Source organism: Drosophila grimshawi, unplaced genomic scaffold (genome assembly GCF_018153295.1).
Source record: "Drosophila grimshawi isolate 15287-2541.00 unplaced genomic scaffold, ASM1815329v1 contig_311, whole genome shotgun sequence".
Taxonomy (NCBI): Eukaryota; Metazoa; Arthropoda; class Insecta; order Diptera; family Drosophilidae; genus Drosophila; species Drosophila grimshawi.
Window position 1 is genome coordinate 30,958,240 of NW_025063098.1, and position 22,246 is coordinate 30,980,485.

The 22,246-nt window shown below is 37.8% G+C and overlaps 2 protein-coding genes across 2 annotated transcripts; one reads left to right on the forward strand and one right to left on the reverse strand.

Moving 5' to 3' along the window:
* Positions 1 to 1,570: 1,570 nt before the first annotated feature.
* Positions 1,571 to 4,510, reverse strand: LOC6569785 (putative polypeptide N-acetylgalactosaminyltransferase 13). Its single transcript, XM_001995793.2, has 7 exons — positions 4,382 to 4,510; positions 4,181 to 4,326; positions 3,937 to 4,112; positions 3,385 to 3,848; positions 3,062 to 3,231; positions 2,698 to 2,886; positions 1,571 to 2,422 (listed from the first exon to the last, which is right to left on the reverse strand). Exons 1-7 carry the CDS (start codon positions 4,508 to 4,510, stop codon positions 2,011 to 2,013), a joined length of 1,686 nt encoding a protein of 561 aa, XP_001995829.2. The 3' UTR covers positions 1,571 to 2,010.
* A 16,904-nt stretch (positions 4,511 to 21,414) lies between these two features.
* LOC122322482 (secreted RxLR effector protein 161-like) lies at positions 21,415 to 21,963 on the forward strand. Its single transcript, XM_043214793.1, has one exon. The coding sequence runs from the start codon at positions 21,415 to 21,417 to the stop codon at positions 21,961 to 21,963; it is 549 nt and encodes a 182-aa protein (XP_043070728.1).
* The last annotated feature ends 283 nt before the right edge of the window (positions 21,964 to 22,246 follow it).

Here is a 22,246-nt window from a genome sequence, read left to right on the forward strand (position 1 = left end):
GTGCGCCCCGGACAACGCCAGTATCACCAAAAATAATTTGACGAGATTACACAAATTAAGAACCGCATAAAAACACACTGAAGAATATTTATGTACTATATACACAATATATAAGCGGAATGCAAAGGCTCAAAAATGCTATAATCATATATATTAAATAAGCAGCAATTTTAATCTCTTGAATCACTAATGCCTATAAATCGTTTGACTATCTTATAACATAACTTTTTTAATGTTGTGATGCATACTTTGAGCAGCCAACAATTTCTGATGCCAAATTGTGAATTTAAATAAATTTATATTGCATCCTACTTAAAGGCTGGGAGCATAGAAAACATGGGTTCTGTGAACTTCCCTGTGTGACTATCCCAACTCTAAGTTGATAGATGTAGCATGTAAACTATGACGTATTCAGTCACGTTTTAGTGTGTAGGATAAAGTGAAATTTGCGTGAAGTTAAGCCTGTGGTTGTTGCAAGATTTTAGTTCGGAAATAAAAGTTTGCAAATTTAATGATACTGTAAATTGTTAAGTTGGCCACTTTTCTTATCATTCGATCATTGATTCCAAAAAATATTGAATATTCCTTTTCCGTGCAGGTGGCGCAATATTTTATTTTATTTTAAGTCACCAGCTGGAAAAGTTTATGGCCCAAAGAATTCATAAAGCAATACGGTACTAAATATATAGACATTTAACCCACAATACTCATGAGAAAAGGATTAAAATTAAACTCGCTTTTGCTATTTAATAATTTAAATTGCATTTTTTTACCTACTGGTTGTTTATTTTTAATATACTCTTTGCGCGACCTTGTTTTCCGATAGTAGCTTTTAGGTTTCTTTTCCTTTTTTCTGCAAATTTACCTTTTGTTTTGCGCAGAGTTACAGTTTCGTTAAACATTCTACACAGCGTTTTTCCATCTCCTATCTTTAGTTTTTCTTATCAAAATATTTTAAATGCGGTCCGCCGCTGAGTCATAGATTTTAGCTTCTTATTTCCGGATTGCTTTATGTAAAGTAAACAGAAAGTTGGCAGTAGATTTTGCAAAAGATTTATACAGATAATAGAATGAGTCTTTCAATGTTAATCAAGTTTTGAATAGACGCCCCTTTGGTGTTGTCCACAGTTTATTCTTATGATGTCTGACCATAAGCAAGGTTTATTCTTGACAACAATTAGTTGACCAAGACCATTATCCCAAGTGCTACAATGTATTTAATTACTGCCACCATGAGTTTTTATTAATAATCCAAAAGAAGTAACAATAGGTAAATAAAATGCCTTGTCTAACTCAACAGAAACTAATATAAAAAAAAAACTTCACTTAAATAAAACGTGCTTCAGCACGGTAGAAAGTATGCAATATTACTATAAACTCAGAGAATAAGTATGTATATTTTATTTCTGAATTTTATTTATATATTAATTATATACATTGTATTTACTTATTGAAATATATATTTATATCAATTAATAAGCGTAAATAATAAAATTATTAAAACACGATTGAAAATTATTAATAAAAATGTTTCTACTCAGCCTTTAAATTATTAATAAAAAATCAGCTTAATAATATTTATGTAATTAACTGCCTTGCTTATTATATTTTTTTACTTTGAATGAGTAAGGTGATTTTTAGATAAACAGATTACGATTTGTAGGACAAATAGAAATCTAGCACTATATAAATTGTTTGTATATTTGCCATCAAAAATAGCATTTACAGTTTGGCAGTTTGGACTTACTGCAGCTCCGTTGTATGTTGTCGCGCGTGACAATAAAGCGTGGAGACTAAAAAAATAGAGGCCATAACAGTCAGGGCATTCACTATACCGTTCTTATCCGTGTATTGTTATTATTTACTACTTCGTTTACTAATAAACATGGCGACTGCAGAAACGGAAACATTTCAGAGAGATTAGCACAGAATGTGAGAATTTTGATTTGTTGCCAGCAGGCCAAACTTCCCATAGAGGCACAATTGAATTAAGACTATGACTTGAAATGCTTATGCTTGTGCTCCCACTTCCAATGCAAATTGAAATGATTGGGAAGCAGCATGCGGCCGGCAGCTGCTCAGCTCTAGCTGATTCTTGAGGGGATTATCTAGGCAAAGATGCGTCTCAGCATGTAGCAGCTGTGTGTCACGTCGCTGCCAACGCTGCGAGGGAACCTGACCAGTCACACAAGGTTCCAGCATTAGCTGCGGCCGCTCTGGTGACTTCATATTCCGAACACCCAGACACCGCTTCGACTCTGTGCTCAGCTGTCCAGTTTCGGGATGCAGATGCCACTGCGAAACTTTCAAGCGGAAGCAACTTGTTAGCAACAGCTCCAGTTTGGGAAAAGTACTTTCCACATGTAGACAGCGACCCTTATTGCGTAAAGTACCCAATGCGCTGAAACTCCAGTGCTGCAATCTGAAAACAAAGTGCCAAATATTTAACAGACTATCGGATGGATCACAATATATATATATACTATATAATATAAATAAATTATATCAGAAATTAAAAAAAAATTTGATTTGTGATGCAATAATCATATTTTTGTTGAACATTAAATTCGAAATATAGTACATATTATCACTAATCTCAGGTACTATAATTTTTCGCAAATGAAAGGGAAGTGTTTATAGTGCAAGCACAGTATTTAAATTTGTTTATTATAATTCAACATACGTTGAATCACTTACTTTAGTTCCGGGCTCACATGCCGCAAATACCAATCAAATCGATGGCACTGATGTCCATCTTTTATCAGGATAGGGTCGTATAGCTGAGCTTCGTGGATATTCAAAGGAATTTGCTTGGCTGCCGGCTTAAGAGCATAGAACAAATATTTGTACTCGTCCAGCCAGGACTCGGCTATGATTTTTGAGTTGCTGTAGGATAGAAGAGAGGGTTGCATGAATTGTGTGCGGGGAACGTTTATATTAAAAGGTGGAGTGCTAACGCAATCGACTAACTGGAATAAATTGAAAAATACCAAATGCCAGCGCGCATTTCGTAACCGCTCACCCCTTAGCTAGAAAATGTTATACTGCCACTTTAACTTACCGCAAGTATGTCGCCTGAGCACTGTCCAGCTTCTGGTCAAATTGAGGAGGAAACTCAAAGGCATGACGCGGGCGGAAAAGATGTCCAATTCGACTGCAGGGCACGATCTCAATTTGTCCACCGCAAAGCCACAATTTAATAGCTAGCTCAATGGACTCACCGCCCCAAATCTACAGACGCGAAAAACGGAATGAGATATTTCTGTTTTCTTTTCTCTTTGCCACAGATTTGCCTGTCGTCAAATGGCTCAGCGCTGTGTGTCATTGCTTGACATAATTAATTAGCGCACCAGTCACATGCACAAGTTAATTATCAGTGTTTACCTGCAGTTCTGGATTGAAGCCGCGCAGCTTAAGAAACCACTCGCGTGAGATCATCAAAATACCACCTGCAAAAGCAGGACTGGTATACTGCATTTCCGGTGACTCCAGCTCAGCCAGAACTCGGGGCAGCCAATGGAAATGCAGACTCCAATCGAAACCGCCTTTTAACAGCACATTACCGGTTCGATAGCTGAAGGTCTCTGGTTCAATGGGATCAAGCAGCGGGCTCACCGCAAGGCTTGAATTCAGTGCCAGCCTCTCCAGCAGGGGTTCTAGCCAGCCTTTGTTGACCTCACAGTGACTATCGAGAAATAACAAATAATTGCCGCTGGCCACACGGACGCCCTCATTTCGCGACCAAATCAGACCTTTGCGATGTTGGTTGCGTTTGAGGATAAGAGTGAGTCGACTTTTTGTTGTGAATAAATTTCGCATTAATTGTTTTAGATTGTCCAGCAGACCAACTGCAAAATATGAACACCATATTCTGGAAAGTTAAAAGGCTTCATATTCTAGATAGTTAAAAGGCTTCAAACCTTTCGAATGTCTTACCATCTTCACTGCAGTCGTCTATGATGATGAGCTCGTGTAGATAATCCTCTGAAGTACGGTTGATCAGCGTTAAGATCGTGCGCAGTAGCATCGAACGTGCCTCATTATAGAAACTTATAACAACGCTCAACTTGGCGCGCGAGTAGTGAGGCAGTGAATATCTACGAGTGTTACAACTGTGCAGAAAGCAAAATCAAATCTAATCAATTAATTAAACTCATCGATGCAACGATACTACACAGACCTCTCATGACGCGTTATTGGTAGCTCACGCACTGCATTAATTTTGTCACTCAGCTGACGATTGTATTGGAAGAATGAATCGGGTCGATCGGGCGTACGCTCAATAAATTTATTGCACAAGTTCAACTGCTCTTGATGAAAAAACAACTGCAAATCACTCTGTAAAATTATACATATCATCATAGGAATTCTATTCACTCACTCCAGCGGCCGCGGATTCATTAAAGACTCTATGACGCTGCTGGAATATAATAACTGCAAATTGTAAGGTCAAAAAGATTAAAACAACGACTAGGCAACAGCGGAGTTGACTGTGTAATCTGACAAACATCGCAACGTACTAGCTGCATGTTTCTGTTGTCTCTGTAAAACTGTTACCAAAAAAAAAAAGTCCATAGCGTAACTAAAAATAATGCGTTGTGTTCGCATTTTTTTAACCGACACCTATGATTATGTCATGCATATTGAAAGCCGCCTCTTTCTGCTCTTCTCTTTCCTTCATTATCTACAGTCAAACTAGTTGCCGATAAACGATCGATAAGTTTGGCAAATATTTGTGTGCAGCTCGCAAGGTGTTAATTGCAACACACGAAATCTATATATTACTTTTCATGGTCTGCCTATTGTTTGGGTTGGTATATAGAGAGCTTAATAAGTGTGAAAACAGATATGTATGTGTCTGATTCGTATTCACAAAGAGCAGTCACAGTTTGTTTTTTTAAATTATGTAAAAGGCTTGACATTTGTTTTTATCTGGTTAAGTATGGATAGAAAGACTCCGAAGCTATTAGCTTATGCAGTTATTTTCTAGTCTACATTGTCTAATTAATTTGCAAATATATATGATAGCTAATAAGGTTGATTTTTTAGACGACTTGACGCCTCTATGTATTGTACCCAATTACAGAATAATCACAAAAAAATCAAAATAGTGATTAAAATGCAATATTGACCGCAAAAATTCAACTGTCGATGTTTTACGTATAGATTTATATAGATGTACTGCAAGCAAGTCAATGCGTTTTGTGCTCTAACATAGGTATTTCCTATCCAATCTAAATGAAATTTTTGCAGTTGTCCATTATGAATTATGAAATTGGAAGGCTTCACTCTTAAAACTTCGGATTTTATTGCCATCGGTAATGGGTCTATTTGCGTCGATATTTGCAGAATTAGATAAAATGGCAAAATTATATGTACAAGCCCGAAACTAAAATCCAGTGTTTGCGACAAACTTGCTGATATTAGATAGTCTTATATGAAAATACATTTTAACTGCAATAACTCTTAGATAGAATGGCAAAATTATATGTACAAGCCCGAAACTAAAATCCAGTGTTTGCGACAAACTTGCTGATATTAGATAGTCTTATATGAAAATACATTTTAACTGCAATAACTCTTCTTCTTTTTTTTTTTTTGTGAATTCACAACAAATTTCTAAAATGTATCATTATTACATTTACATTATCTTTACATTTGTGTCTTTTTTTCTGACTGAAGCAGGGGCAGTCATCGAAATAATTAAATAAAATTCATCTGCATATGGTATGCGAAACCCTATTTCCAAATATATAGTATCTTAGGGTAAACGAAACCCTGCATCTTCCGGTTGGCCACTGCTCACTGATGTATTATTAGTTAAAACTATTAACCAAACCGGAAGTAACTCATTCACTTACCAACAAGATCAGATGCTATGTTCAGACACACTCTGCGAGCTGCTAAATTGGAGTATTACTTCGTGTCGTTGCTGCTTTTGTAGTTGCTCTTGGCGCTGTCCAATTGCAGATTGACTTAAGTGTGCCTCGTTTTAGTTTTCAGTTTGTCGTTGTAAATTTGTTGTCCAGGCTTTACGTGCAGCGGAAATGCATTTCCCCAGTCACGTACCAATTGCACAGCAATACCAGATAGCTCCCTAGACCAGTCGGTCCAGTCTTACTTTTCGTCTTATCCACAGGTTAGCCAAGCAGCATAGCCACATGGCCCAACACGAGCGCCAAAGAATCGAATTCATGTATTTCCCTTTGCAATTTTTGATTCTTTTGTGTCTTTCCATGTTCACTCTACATTTAAATTTATTAGTCGAAATGCGTGATCCATGCTTGTGCTTATGTTCCATTGATTAAAGTGCTTAATAAAGAATGCAGCAGCATCAACGTCTAATTGTATGCGCCGTCGCGTGCATAGCTACATATTAAATAGACTAGTAAATGGAGGCGAATTCAATGTTCAATATGTTTTTAATTTTGCAAAGACGAGCCAGATTCGCATCTAAGGTATTTGGAAATTCCATGAATAAAAGTAAAACGAAATTACACCAATAAATGAATTATAAGACCCACGAATAACCTTCCGTATACACAATGCCTAAGCTTAAGCTAGTCAAAGCTTGAAACAGCCGGTAGCCCCGTATGGTCATGTAAATGTGAGCGTCTGTAAATGTATGAGTAAGTGAGCATTTGTGTGTCTGTTGCTTTGATTATTATTTTTTTGCTACTTACACATGCATGCCTCTCTAAATGTTATGATAATGTTAATAGCCGAACTTCCCTATTTTTGCTAGAAGTAGACTTATAGAACTTTGCACAGCAAAGAAAGTGTTGTCCCTCCTCTTGCTTTTTATTTTACTCTTGTTTACCTTTTTCAAACTCTCTCCTTTGGCCGTAAAGAATATTGGGGAAATTGCTTTCTTGGCACTCAAGCCTCAACATTCGGAAAGTCCTGGCTCAGTAGGACACGCTCATTTTGAAATTGATTTGTATTATCGTAAGAATTTATACACACACCCACTCGCATATATATGTATATATGTAAAGATCGTGCACACATATACAAATACGCTTTTTTTTGACACAATGGCAACTTTTCGGCCTGCCGCATTTTCCTTTGATAATTTTATTGCGATGCTTTTGTCACATTTGGTGAGCGCAAATGTGAACTTTGGGCTTTGTTTTTGTTGAAATATGTTTGAATGTCGCAACAACGATTAATACTTAAGTATCGCTATATCGATTAGTATCGAATATATGGTCACACATGAATTGTCTTTCTTTTTTCGGCGTTGTATTTTTCCTCAGTTAAGAAGTTGCTCTCAATTCTTCAACAAGTAAAGACGCACTCGCGCATAATAAATATAATCCATAATCAGAAACTGCGTTTAACCCTTCATTTTTCCACGCCATTTACAACAGTTTTAAATGTACCTGATGTACCCATTATTTATTATAAACTGCAATCTCATGTCTAATTCATTCATTAAAGTATTTCGCATGCAACAGCTCAGGCAGTGTGCTAGTAACTTAAATAACTTAAATAACCCAGAACACGCGAAGAAAACACAAAAACAAAACAACTTGAAACTGGAAAAATTATAATTTTAATGATTTTTCATTTGCAATTGGAGAAAACACAAAATAAATAAAACTTGAAAAATTATAATTTTAATCATTTTTCATTTGTAATTGGGATAAAGAAAACCCGTTTTTAATATGCTTACACGGTTTTCACGTGCCATTCTATTTCTGTTTGCCGGCATCATATTACTGGTGGAGTACTTTAGTTGATGACATTATCCCTACAATACAAAAGCTTTTCTTTATCTTCATCGTCACTGCCGTCGATTGCAAAATTTTTTGTTGACCAAGAGACAGTCAATGAATCTATTCACATGATATAAAATGAAACCACCCTGCCCATCAAATACTTACTTATTTCTTTCTCAACTGTAATTTCACAGCTAAGAATACTACGAATTTTAATTAGAACTAATTTAAATAAAAAAAAACATATATTTCTAACTCTGCGTTTTACACTACACGAATCTCTTATTACTAGAACAATATAATATATTGCTTATCATAATTAAATAAACTAGCAGATTTTTCCTTCTTTTTCTGCCGAAAGATGTGTAAACTTAATTGGTACCCAAGGCTGAGGTCATTTACATAAAAATACTGATTTAAAGATCTATAAAATGTTAATATTAAAATTCAAATTGAACATAAAATTTGTATGTAAATGCGATTAATTGGCGCTGTAAATGAATCACAAATGCAATTAATTCTTCTGTGAAATGTGCTATGTTCATTTTAAGTTATAGTATTTCATAAGTTCATACACATATGCACTGACAAACTATACACGATAGCAAATTAAATGTCACTCATACGCCGTACTAGCGACGGAAAAACATGTCAGTACTGCAGGACTGCTTTGGCAGCCTTACAGCTCATTAGTAGCTCGAGAGCATTTGTGTTCATTTTTATTTTCACATACATTGCGGAAGTTTTTTGAAAGAAGAAAAAGAAAAATTGCTTAAAATGTTAACAATAGTAAAATCATGCAGCATGCTCAATTCAATTACAGCTTTTGCTTCCGGATCAGTTTTCTGTGGGTACTGTGTCTTGTATGTATAAGTGTGGCGTAGAACATACCGACATGCTTGTGCTATTGTCTTAAGCTATTTGAGTATGAACCCACAGAGAGAGCAAACGCACGGCAATGAGCCCTAACGGCTACAGGAATTGCCATCTTCTTTGATTGCATCACTCGACTAAGTCTGGCCCGCTGCCGTCTTGCCCAGCCACTGTCACTGGCCCCGTTGAGCGTTGTTCTAGTCGCAAACACAGTTCGTTGCACATTTGAGCATGCCCTGAAAAAATAAATGCAAATTTCGCTATGGTAAACCTTGACACCCGCTCTCACTTATATGTTGCCAAAAGAAACGTGCTGCTCCTTTTGTTACTACTGCACAATTTGTAAACGCGTTTCCTACGCTGTTACTGGAATTCTCTTAGCAGAAAACTGCCGGTACACCATCTCTCTCCATTTCTCCGTCTCATTCTCTCAATGTTTTATTTGTATATATTTTCGATTTTCTGCTTCAACAGTCTGTCTTGCGCTGCAGCTCACATGCAACTCTTCACTTTATTTATTTCTCAAGAATTCGATTCTTTTTATAAATACTTCTGCTGTTTTTTTCGTACATGGTTTGTTAACGATGTTGCTGTTGTTCTTGTTGGTTTTGTTCTCCAGCCATATAAGTAAAGGCTTGGGTACATAAGCACAATTGATATTGACTCTACTGCATTGTCTTTTTATACGCTGAACCAATTAATTATGGGTAAAATGGGTATAATGAAGCGCAGACAGAATAAAACACATACAACGCCATAAAGTATGTATATTAGTGATAAGCATTAAAATTGATATTGCCATTTCCGTCGAACCTTTGCCCATATAAATGAACACATCGGTCTCAGAACCTACAGAGTATAAGTTCTCGTATACCATAGCTTATTTAATTTTATTTATAGCTCCCCCATTTCCCAAAAATGTATACAAATAAATTTTCCTTAACAATAATGCCCAATTATAAAGGTTAAGTCTACCGTGACATATTATTACTGAGAGATCGGATTAGCCGTTTCAATAAATATTAAACACACAAATATTGTATATGAAGTTCGATACAAAAACCAAACCAAATATGAATAATTGCCAACTTACTTATTGGCCAATTAAAAGTATAATTTACATGTGTTTACGATCCTGCAACAACTATTTGCTCTTCTCACAGCTAAATGAGGTCAAATCAAATAATTGCTTGGTATGTATGCAACTATAAATAACATTATTTAATAATCAGCATCCGTTAAAAAAGACAGCTAACGAAATAGTACGAATGCGTCGTGTATGTGAGCTACGATGTGCATATAGCATATAGGATATATTCCACCGTAAATGACTCTATAAATATGAAAATTTATATATGCCGTTTTAAATAGTTTGAATTATTGATTTGATTTATAAAGTGATTCAATCTATTTTTGCATTGTTTATTTTTTATTTAGATTGGCTTTAATAATTATTTCTTTTCACTTCAAATCTTGAAATATAGAAAGGAAGTTAATGGTAGTCACGCTAATTTTGGTTAATATTTTTAAAAACTTTGTAAACTGTGACATCTCCTTTATGAATTAACTAAATTAGTTGCAAGCAAACGGAATATTTTGTCATGCACGTCACAGTTGCATACACAATCAAATAGAGCGACATGTTTGAGCTACATATGCAATTTTTGAATCGCCATGCAGTGGTATGACGTATTTTAATTTAATAAACGTACTGCTCACAATACGAAAATTGGCAAAAGCTTTTTGGCGAATGTATTGAAAACTTCTCACAATGCAATTTATGCTCGTGCGCTGTCGTGAGTACTCGTTGTGCAATTTCAACAATTTAAAAGTCACCTGGCTAGAGATATGCTATAAACTTTAAATGTTATAGTAACAGGTAATTCATATTCGGAATGTCGCATAGAAGTTTAATTAAAGTGTTTTTGCTATACCCTAAACCAGTGATTGAAAAAGCCAATACCACAAGCACTCCACTTTTAATTTTTCTTTTTATACTTTGATACCGAAATTGGCATAGTATATTAGTTTAGTGCAATGTCCGTCATGCTGCCGTCCGTCGGTATGAACGCAACTTTTTCGACAGCCTCAAAGATTGGGACTTTTGAGACATTGGAACATATACATATACATTTGGAACATATACTGGTGTGTGCCCGCGGAGTTGGAGTGCTACGTCCACTAGGGGGCTAGGAAATCGATAAAATCGATATTTGCAAATCGATAAAGCCACACATCTCCTAAAATTTTAAGGCTCAAATCACCAAATTTGGTTGGTAGATTGTTGGCGAAGTCCTTCAAAGATCGGCATATGGTACGCCACTTCCGCCGCACCCAGACCCACTGCTCTTAAAATTTTAAATGACTATATCTTCCGCAGTTTATATTACAGGTAGCCGCCTTCAAAACCCGATAGCAAATTTGTATGGCCACGCCAAAGTCGATATTTCGGAAAGTTTAAATCGATAAACTAGAGTCTCAAAGTTTTAAAAGTATGTTACTGGTAACTCCCCCAAGAGAGGGACACATTTTTGGAGCACGTTCACTCCCGCCCCTAAAAACGATAAAGGCCTATATCGTCCGCAATTTAGCAGCTACAGTTACCAAACTTGGAAGGAGGATTACTAGGAACCTTCTCTTATAGTTTTCTGAGCCACGCCCACTCACTGCCCAACACGTTTAAAATCTCATATCTCCCATAATTTAAGAGCTACAGTTACTAAACTTCGAAGAAACGTTACTAGCTTATATCTAATGCAATTTGAAACGCAAACTTTGACAGTATTTCTTGACTAAGCTCACTCGGTTCTTTGCTACTTGTTATCAGCTTTTATAACGTATGATATCAAAGTATTTGGCAACGTTCTCTCTTGTGTTATTTGCGGTAAATTTAAATTCAAAATGTATGGTTTTTAATAACGCACATCTTCGAACATAATGTACAATAAATGTTTAACAATTTAACAAATTTATTTGATTTTACATTAGATATAAATCATTTTTATATATGACCAACCAACCAGCTCTTACTAATATAAGCTAAAGGGATTTCAAGTTTGTAGTTCTACTCCGCAAAACACTAGGTATATTCGTAAGGTGTAAGGCATCGACAATTGTCAGAAGCACAACAATTTGCAAAGTGTAGTGATGGGCACGCCGTCCAGCCAGTCAACTGGTCAGTTTGCGGTGTACAAGGTGAGTGACTAACTTCAGGCTTTTGGTTCGGATATCGTGCCAGATATGGCATCGGCTTCTGCTTTGGCTTCGGCATTAAATGCCTTATTCTTTGCTCGCCCACTTGCCTTAAACTGAACTGGGCGTGTCCAATCAAAATATGTAAATGTTTTATCCATGAAACGTCGCTTTAATGGAATTTCTGGACATATTGTTAACGTTGTTTCCGTTATTCTCATCGCTATTGTGCTGTAGCTTGGTTTTGTTTGACTTGTATTCGTTGTTCGAGTTTTAATCGTCTCGCCTAGTGAGAAGACGCCGCAATCGGTAAAAAGCGTATAAAGTTATGGCAAATATATGTAACAGGCAGAAGGAAGCATCATATATACATTCTTGATCAGGATCAGTTGTTGAACCACATAGTTTTTAAATTTTTGTTGTTGGATCAAATTTATATATTTATAAATGTATTATGTTTTAATTAATATTAAGGAGTCTTAAAATGTTCCAAGGATACTAACAATAACTGGCAAGGTCTGTAATTTTAATTAAAATTAACTGACTTCGTTCAGAGACACAATCAAATATATACATTATAAATTACATTTATTCCAAACGAATAAGCCAGCTTGTGTCTGTTCTTTATTCGCTTTAATTAGGTGACAGTGAAAGTTGCACTTATCCCCTTCTCTAGCCCAGAATTTTTTTTATATACATCGAGTTGTATACGAGTTGAGCAAGCTGACGAAGAGGATGATGATGGGGAAGACATCACATCTCGCTCAGATGTTACTGATCAAAGTAGTGCGGATGACAAAAAGCTGGAGGAAGAGCAGATCCCAGGAATTGGACCTGGAAGACCGAAATTGCTAAGGACGGGCAGACCTGGTCGTCCACAGAAGCAATTTAATTACTCAGTGCAATGGTTACAAGTGATGTACCCATTCCAACAACCTACGAGGGCGCAACGTGCGGTTCGCATGTTTCGTTTTGGCAAAGGGAGTATGAGGCATTGATTACGAATCAAACCTGGCAGCTGGCAGATTTACCGAAAGATCATCGTGCAATTGGCTGCTAGTGGGTCTACAGTTTGAAGCGAGATGCTCACGGCTCACAACGGTTCAAGGCATGACTGGTAGCAAAAGTATGCGCACAGCAGTATGGTGTTAACTACGCCGAAACGTTTTCACCGGTTTGCAGGCTGGAGAGCGTGCGATTTATATTGGCGTTAGTGGCCGAGTTGTAGTTGTACTTACATTAACTGGACGTTTGTACTGCGTACCTGAACAGCGATTTAAGAGATATTGTTTATATGAAGCAACCACAAGGATATGCTGAAGGAAATCAGACGGACAAAGTGTTGCTGCTAAAAAAGGCGATATTTGGATTGAAGCAATCTGGAAGGGAGTGGAACTCTAAGCTCGACAGCGTTTTGCGGTAAATTGACTTCATTGCATGCGACAATGAGCCATGCCTTTATAAGCGAAAGGAAGATAATTTGGCATTAATCCTAGTTAACGTTAATGATCTCTTTATAGCCTGTCAATCAAAATCGCACTTAGTCAGAATTAAATCTGATTTTATGAAGTCATTTGAATGCGTTGACAAGAGGCCATTAGAACTGTTTCTTAACATGGAAATTCAACGTGAGGGTGAACTTGGAGAGATCACTCTGGGCCATACGCAATATATCAAGGAGGGTTTTGCTGATGCCGATTGGGCTGACGCGGGGAAACTTCGCTCTAACACAAACGAATAAACTGAACAATGAACATACACTCAGTTTTAGCTTTATTAAAGTCGGCATTTGGCAGGCAAAACAATGTGTTCCCTGAATAAAATTGTGATTTGTATGAAAACATGTTAAGCGTTTAACCATACACACACACACACACACACATACATAGTTTGTGAACTATTTATTAGCTGTCAAATCATAAAATTAAACAGTGCTGGCATTGGTCTCCAACACTTTACAGTATAAATGCATTGGCGGTTGTATCTGTTTCATTATGTTTGCTGATGTATAAAAGTGCTTTGACTGTGACATGTGGTTGGCTTTGAGATTGGTTTTCTATGTATGTGGCATTGCCCAGTAGCCCAACTTGCAGCCACGCCACGTACAACACAAACAGAAGCCGAAAAGCTTTAGTGGCCACATATCTATTTATCTAGCACTCAGGTGGATTGAAATCAGACTGTTGGGCAGCTGACAGGCAAACTTAAAACTTTGTGTAAAAATTGCTAAAAACTTGAGCCAGAAAAGTTGAAACAGTTGCTGCTACTCCTCAATATTAACTCTTACTTAAAAATGTACACAATTCGCGCGGTTGCCAATTAAGCTAAAATGTGGTACTTAGCGCTCATCTAAAGCTCGATCCTTAGCTTGCAAAGCCTGCACACAAACTTCAAAACTGTAACTAGATAGATAAACAGTTAGCTAAGTTGCTGATGCCTCCACTCTCCAGCCCACAAAGGCGCAAATATTGATTGTATAACAAAACAAGTAAGAGTGCTGTAGTCGAGTGAGCTCGACTACGATTTGCCCTAAACTCGGTTGTTAAATATATTCTAGTTTTTTTGGAAAAAAAGTTTTGCACCAGGCAGGTATGCAAGTGCGCTCTGCCGACAAACCCGTACATATTCATACATACATACATATATACGTATACGCAATTGTAGTTAACAGGGCTCTGCAGAATACACATAAAAACAAATTTACAAATTTAAATCATGCCATACCTTTCTCATACGTAAGCTTGCACATTTATGCATACAGAAAATGCTTGCGGCTGCTGATGGAAATGAGATCAATATGAGGATATAATTTCGCCTATAACTTGGGTCTTTCTTATCCGATCTTGATGAAATATGAATATGTACATATATTATGTATTAATTAGAAGATTCTACATTTAAAATTGTCGCATTTATTGCTATCGGAAATATAAATGTATCGATATTCGATAAACGGATGCAGTTATCGATCAAATAAAGCAAACTTGATCTGCACTTCGTATACGAGAACGTATATTCCAAATTTAAAGTCTTAAGCTCTTATAATCTCTGAGATCTGCGTGTTCATACAGACAGCCGGACGGACAGACGGACATGGCTATATCGACTAAAGCATCACAAGCACTGTTGACCCTGATCAAGAATATATATACTTTATGGGGTCGGAAATGCTTCCTTCTGCGTGGACATTCACATAAAACCATTATACCCTTTTTACACGTTTTTAATGGTTCAGGTTCAGGGTATAAAAAAACGTTGACGCACAGCAAGGAAAGAACGCCTACTTCAAAACTCAACCACACGCCTATAACCGCCCAACTACATCACAGCTCACACAACGTTGAGCAAATTTCACTCAAGTCGGCGTCTGCTAAAAAGTTAGCAATTCCAAAAAAACTAAAAAAAAAAAAACATAAAAACGACCTGGCGAAACGTAATTTTTTTTTATAGCTGAACGGTGCAGAGCGCAAAATGTTTGGAGAGCAAAATAAAGTTACTTCGGCAATGTGATGCATCAAACCGCAAAACAAGATAATTTCAACGGTAAATAAATCACCACTAACACAACGACTAGACGGGGCAGATTGGCGTAGGGGTGCTGCTTTAGTGTAACTCCCAAAAGAAGAAGACAACGAACTCGGTGCCGCAGACGTATCCGTAGTCAACACAGCAGTATTAGCAACTCGTGTGCGAATTTGTAAACGCTATTCGATGCGCACTCACACACACAATATATCACAAGTATCTGTACTTACAGTTTTGCTAGTATTGCATTTCAATTGTCAGCCAAAAAGCCTGATTTTTATGGCACTGAATTGCACTGCGTTGTCTGTTCTTATGCACGAACTCCAAGGAATTAACGTTAAATGAATTTGTCGGAATATACAGTCAGTCAGCATTGTATAGAGTCCGATTAACTACTTGATCCGAGCTGCAGTCTTCCAGACTAATTCTGTATTTACTTTACATGATCCTGAATTCTTATATACGCTAAAAATGTGTTATAACAATCATAAAACAACTAAAAATCCTTCAGTGAGCATGATGAATATGCAAACTGGTAGGTTTTTTGCCACATTTGTCCTTAAAAGGTTCTGCCCACTAAAGTGTTGGCATGTTTTTAAGGCTTACAAATAACTAAAGCATCACAAGCACTTTTTTGGAACAAACACGTGTCTATAAAATCAATATACGGTTAAATATAATATATTGTTATCGTTAATAAGTTGAACACCTTGTAAAAGTAAGAGTATAGAAGGCTGGGAATTGAGAGACAATACTAAGTATCAAGAATTTGTGATTTGTTATTAAGGCGTGTCTGGTTGCAGCTCCCCCCGTACTCAATGTTCTGCATACAAATATACAACAGGAGAAGCTTAAAAAATTGCCAAACTTTCAGCAGTTAGTACCTTAAGTTGCTGCAACTGATACATTTTGCAGCGAAGGCCACAGCAAACAAAAGCATAATACTAGTCTTCGTATTCGTATTTGTTTGGGGCCCCCTGGCCGCCTGCAATCCTCATTGGATGTAAACAAAAAGAGAACCAAACTTTTCCATTATTTTTATCTCCTTCACATTTTCAAGTAGCAAAAACTTTTATGCGGTATGCTAAAAAAATAAGAAGGGAACAAAAATTAAGTAAAAATTTTGGCTTGCCAAGCAAAAGTTGATTTTCATATAGCCAGATTCCACTCTAATCGTTATTGGTGTTGTGGTTGTTGTTGTTGCTGATGCTGTTGTGCTGAGCTACGCCCACTGAACTGCACCCCAAGCTGCTATCTTTGCCGTTTTATTTAGTTTGTTATTTGTTCATACTTAAGTGTGTCGGCTGCATTGGTTTTATTGGCAAACTTGTCGGCTGTCGTTTTCCAATCGAAGCTAGTCAGCGTTGCCCAGGACAATACTCAACAAGCAAACATACGCACATACACCACCACACCTCCTCCAAGCCCACGGTCCAAGTCCCCAGTGCTAACGAATGTAAGTTGTTGAGCAGATTAGGTTTTTGTAGTATTCAGAGTTGTCCTTAAGTTTTTTTTTTTTGCAGTTTTCTTGCCATATGTGCTGCTGAGCTCCCCAGTGACCCTGTAAACTTCAAATTGCTAAAACTGACAAAGCTTATACACATACTACAAAGTCTCGCCTCATGGTCAGGTGATTTCGGTGTAGTGAAAGTGGTAAAAAAATCTAAAAACAAACATTGGATTTCCCACCAAACTGAGCCAAGCTAATGCAGTTATTGTTGGTGCTGCTGTTCCTATTATTTTTCAATGTCAGAAGCCGTCGGCAAGGCAAGAAATAAATTATATCTTATTTTCCCAAATTTGATAAATTCTTAATCGATTTATGTATAAGTAGTATAAAATATCTTGTATACTTTTAAACAAGTGCACACATACAACAAATACAAACTAAGAAAGCTCTAGCCCAGAGGTCTCGACTAGGAGAACGGCCCTGAAAAAGGCTGTTCAATATAGTTAATCAATTAAAACACCAGTTTTGCACACTTAAATGTTACAAGTGAGAAAGTTGCAGTCGGACGTATCCGACTGCGGAATAAACTTAAATATGCAATAATTAACAATACGTGTAGCTTTAAGTAAAAACGTGCTCTATAAATATTACTATATTCCAACAGTATGTAGCTCAGAACTTTTCAATTTTGTTTGGCCGATTTAAATACATTTGTATGTATGCTTTATGGTCTGCTGCACATCTAAAAGACTCACCGAAACATACATATATATTTATACTTTGATACCGAAGGTATCATAGTATATTGGTTTTGTGCAATGTCCGTCATGCTGTCTGTCCGTCTGTGTGAACGCAACTATTGTCGATACCCTTGACACTTGGAACATAAATTGCTGTGTGCCCGCGTCAGATAAAGTGTAAAAATTGGAGTGCTATGTCCACTAGGGGACTAGGAAATCGATAAAATCGATATTTGCAAATCGATAAAGCTACATATCTCTCCCAATTTTGAGGCAAAAGTCACAAAATTTGGTGGGTAGGCTGTTAGCTATGTTCTTCAAATATCGACATGTGCCACGCCAAACTCAGCCGCAACTTGGAAAATATTTCTTGGCTACACCCACCCTATTCTTTGCTACTTGTTATCAGCTTTTATTGCGTATAGTATCACAGTATTTCACAGTCGGTTACCCTGACTGCAACGTTCTCTCTGGTTTAATATCATAGTGCTATGTCCACTAGGGGACTAGAAAATCGATAAAGCTACATATCTCTCCCAATTTTAAGGCAAAAGTCACAAAATTTGGTGGGTAGGCTGTTAGCTATGTTCTTCAAATATCGATATGTGCCACGCCAAACTCAGCCGCAACTTGGAAAATATTTCTTGGCTACACCCACCCTATTCTTTGCTACTTGTTATCAGCTTTTATTGCGTATAGTATCACAGTATTTCACAGTCGGTTACCCTGACTGCAACGTTCTCTCTGGTTTAATATCATATTGTGTACGGGGCTGAAGTAAGCGTGAAGTTCTTGCCATTACTCTGCACGTCATCATTGAAAGCAGAGTTGGTGCCACATTCACCTAGGTATATCAACAAAATGTTAAATTAATTAAAATGTGAATACGACATTTGCGATGGATTTCGCAGTTGTTGCCTAGTACCTTCATCTGGATATATGGCCGTCATGAATGGCGTTCAAAACCAACGCGGCTCAACTAAACAAATTAATTTATTGTGCAATAGGAGCTCCAAATATAGTCAGTGAATGGCTTTTAGGACACGGTTCAATATTAACGTTGTATTTTGTACTTCGTGTACCTGTCTGGTCAGGAGAGGAAAATAAATTATAAAATTAATGAAATAAATGGTCAACAGGCATAAATGTGTGCAATGGAATACATGACTGTATAAATAAACCGAAATACCTGTACGAATAAAAACTTCATCATAAAACTAGTAAGAACATTGTAGTTGGGCGTAACCGACTGCAGAATACTCGGATACCGTTGCAAATGTGACTCAAATTTTTGCAATGTAACAATCTGGCGACCCTCGTCTAGCTTATCCTAAGTTTTGCATTGTCCGTTCGTTCGCATGTACTCAAATATTAATTTCACAATAGTTCTGTACCCATTCCGTTTTTGACTGCGTCATTAGACTAATAAAAGTGTGATTCCTGCATATCGTTATCTCGTATACGCTGTAAAACTGTGCGCTTGGATCTAACAAATCCCACAGGTTATGGGCCCAGTGATAAATAAATAAGATAACGTTGACAATAAATAGTTTAGCTGTGAAAAATGGCTGGCACATTAATTAAGATTGAGCCACTGTGTGCGGAGAACTATGACACGTGGAAACTGCAGATGTTATATTAGTGTTGTGTATATTAGGCAATATGTTGATGGAATGAAAATTTGCCCAGAAAATGTGGCAGATCGAGCAGTATGGAAAACATACGATGAGAAGGCGCGCGCGGACATATTATTATCGATTAGCCCATCGGAATTGGCTATAATTGAAGATTGTAATTCGGCAAAAGAATACTGGTTGAAATTGCAGGAGACATTTCAATCAAAGGGGCCAGTGCGAAAAGCAAGCAATGCTGAAACGAGTGGCATTGTCTCGAATGATCGAGGGCGCTAGTGCGCGCGCGTATGTAAATGAATTTATCGACGCAGTGACAAAAATTGAAAGAAATAGGTATCTCGATTGGAAATGATTTGTTAGTATGTTGTTGTTATGAAATGTTCAGATGTGCGATGGAAGCACGAGATGACTTGCCCCATCCCGATGTGCTTCGCATCAAAATTCTTGAAGAGTCAGAAACGCGTGAAAATAAAGAGAATCGTGAAGAACAACAGCAACGAGTTGACTTAACGTTGAAAGATGGTTTCTACGTATCGGATTTGCACCAAAATTTGATGTCGGTTTCCAAAATCACAGACAATGGTTTTGAAGTTCATTTTCGGAAAAATGAAGCACTTGTTATGAAAAATAACGAAGTTTGGCTCCGTGCGCAAAGATACGGTAACTTGTAATACTTGAATGGCGAAGAGCATCAAGTGAATAGTGTAATGTATGTTGGCCAATTCGACCTTGATCTATGACATTATAGAATGGGACATTTGAATGAATGCGATTTGAAAAATATGGCTAAAAGTGGTAAAGCCTACGGCATGAAAATGTGCGAGAATGGAAAATTGTCGAAATGCGAAATCTGCATAAGCGAAAAGCAAACTGCAAGCATTTATAAAAGTGGAAACGAAAAACGTACGACAGCACTACTGGAAATAGTTCACAGCGATATATGCGGCCCAATGAGAACGCTATTCCTGGGAGGATGTAAATACTTCGCTACTTTTATAGACTATTCGCGCTATTGTGAAGTTCACTTTTTTAAACCGAAATCAGAGTTATTAGAAGCTTTTAAAGTATATAAAGCTACCGCAGAAAACCGGCGAGATTCCCCACACTGGACGAAGACAATTCCTACAGTGTCTCATTTACGTTTATTTGGTACGAAGGTATATGCATTAATAAAGGGTTCAAATAAGGGTAAATTTGAATCAAGATCGGAAGAATACATAGTGGTCGAAGGCATGTCGATTATTTTTACCTGAGAAGCGTAAGGTAATAGTAAGCAAAGATGTCAAGTTCTTGAATGTTCCAGGGTTCAAAAGTGAGTACGCTGAGTTCTACGAACGTGATCAAAACTCAAACGTAGGTTTCGACATCAATATCACGAGTAAACCTTGTGATGGGTCTACCAGCGACGATAACAGTTCAGTTGAGCGACCCAAGCAGAAGCTAGTTGAGCAGCACCGTGGCAGAGGGCGTCCCAAGATCGAGAAGACAGGCCAGCGTGGTAGGCCACGGAAAATATATCAACCACAATCTCAGGTGATCAGCAACGATAAGCAGAGCAGTTCAAGCGAGACATTCGAGGAATGCGAAATTGCATACATGGCTGCGACAGATGATCCAACTACACTGAAAGAGGCGAAAAGCCACAAGGACAGCGTCAGTTGGACAAGGGCAATTGAAGATGAGTTTCTGGCACAGGTACACAACGGAACATGGGAGATAGTGAAACGCCCTAAGGATCGAAAGATTATAGGTTGCAAAATGGTGTTTCGGACAAAAGACATTGGTACTGTTTCAGGAAAAAAGAAAGTTCGATTGGTCGCTAAAGGATATGCACAAAGGCCTGGAGAGGATTTTCATGAAACGTATTCACTTGTAGCTCGATTAACATCAGTCTGACTTTTGGTGACCATGGCAGCGGAACTTGATATGGAGATACATCAAATGGACATGGTCACAGGCTACCTAAACGGCGAGCTCGAAGAGAGCGTTTATATGGAGGTGCCAGAGAGCTTCAATGATTTCATCATTCGGATTGCTTGCATCAGACCAAAGAAATCCTTGGAGACGCATTTGAGATGAAAAATCTCGGCCCAGTGACAACTTGTCTATGCATAGAAGTCAAGCAGGATCTCAAAGAGCATCGCATATTCCTTGCACAGGAAAAGTACATCGACGCTATATTGAAAAGATTCGGGGTGACTGAATGCAAGCCGGCATTAACACCCATAGAAGCGAAATGTACTTTGAAGCGAACAGAAGCAGCCGATGAAGCCGAAATGAGGAAGTACCCCTATCAGAACTTAATTGGCTCTCTTATGTTTCTTTCAGTTACAACCCGTCCAGATATTGCGTACACCGTAAATTTCATGAGTCAGTTTCAGTCATGTTATAAGGCTGAACACTGGAAAACGGCGAAGCGCATCCTTCGGTACCTAAGCGGTACCAAACAACTCGGCCTGTTATTCAAGCGAACAGGCGAAGATCTGTACGGAGTCGTAGACGCTGACTGGGGCGCAAATTTGACCGACAGACGGTCATATTCTGGACAGGCGTTTATATTAGCAGGTGCTGCTATAAGTTGGGAGGCACGAAAACAACGCACCGTCGCTTTGTCAAACACAGAGTCCGAATACTTGGCCATGAGCGAAGCAACAAAGGAGGCCTTATACTTGAAGGTCATACTCAACAGGATTGGCAGAAGATGTGATTCGGTTCTGCTCCTAAACGACAACCAAAGCGCTCAAAAATTGGTTAAAGGCTTTGGTTTTCATCCACGCACAAAACACATCGATGTGCGCCACCATTTCATCCAGCAGAAGCACTAGAATGGCGACATCCAGGTTGGCTACATGCAGACGGAGTAAATGCCAGCAGATGGCCTAACGAAGGGTCTAAGCAGTGCCTCTCTCTTCATTGGGCGTCACTAGTATTTAAGGTTAACAGAATTGTTACTTTGAGAGGGCGTGTTGCAAATGTGACTCAAATGTTTTCAATGTAACATTCTGGCAACCCTCGTTTAGCTTATCCTAAGTTTTGCATTGTCCGTTCGTTCGCATGTACTCAAATATTAATTTCACAATAGTTATTAGACTAATAAAAGTGTGATTC

What these genes read in the sequence shown, in the direction of transcription:
- LOC6569785 (XM_001995793.2), bottom strand. Translation starts at nt 4,510, where the DNA reads ATGTTTGTCAGATTACACAGTCAACTCCGCTGTTGCCTAGTCGTTGTT. An exon ending in CCAATAACGCGTCATGAGAG is followed by an intron (nt 4,113 to 4,180) that starts GTCTGTGTAGTA and finishes CTTTCTGCACAG; the next exon opens with TTGTAACACTCGTAGATATT. An exon ending in CATGTGAGCCCGGAACTAAA is followed by an intron (nt 2,423 to 2,697) that starts GTAAGTGATTCA and finishes CTTTGTTTTCAG; the next exon opens with ATTGCAGCACTGGAGTTTCA.
- LOC122322482 (XM_043214793.1), top strand. Translation starts at nt 21,415, where the DNA reads ATGAGGAAGTACCCCTATCAGAACTTAATTGGCTCTCTTATGTTTCTT.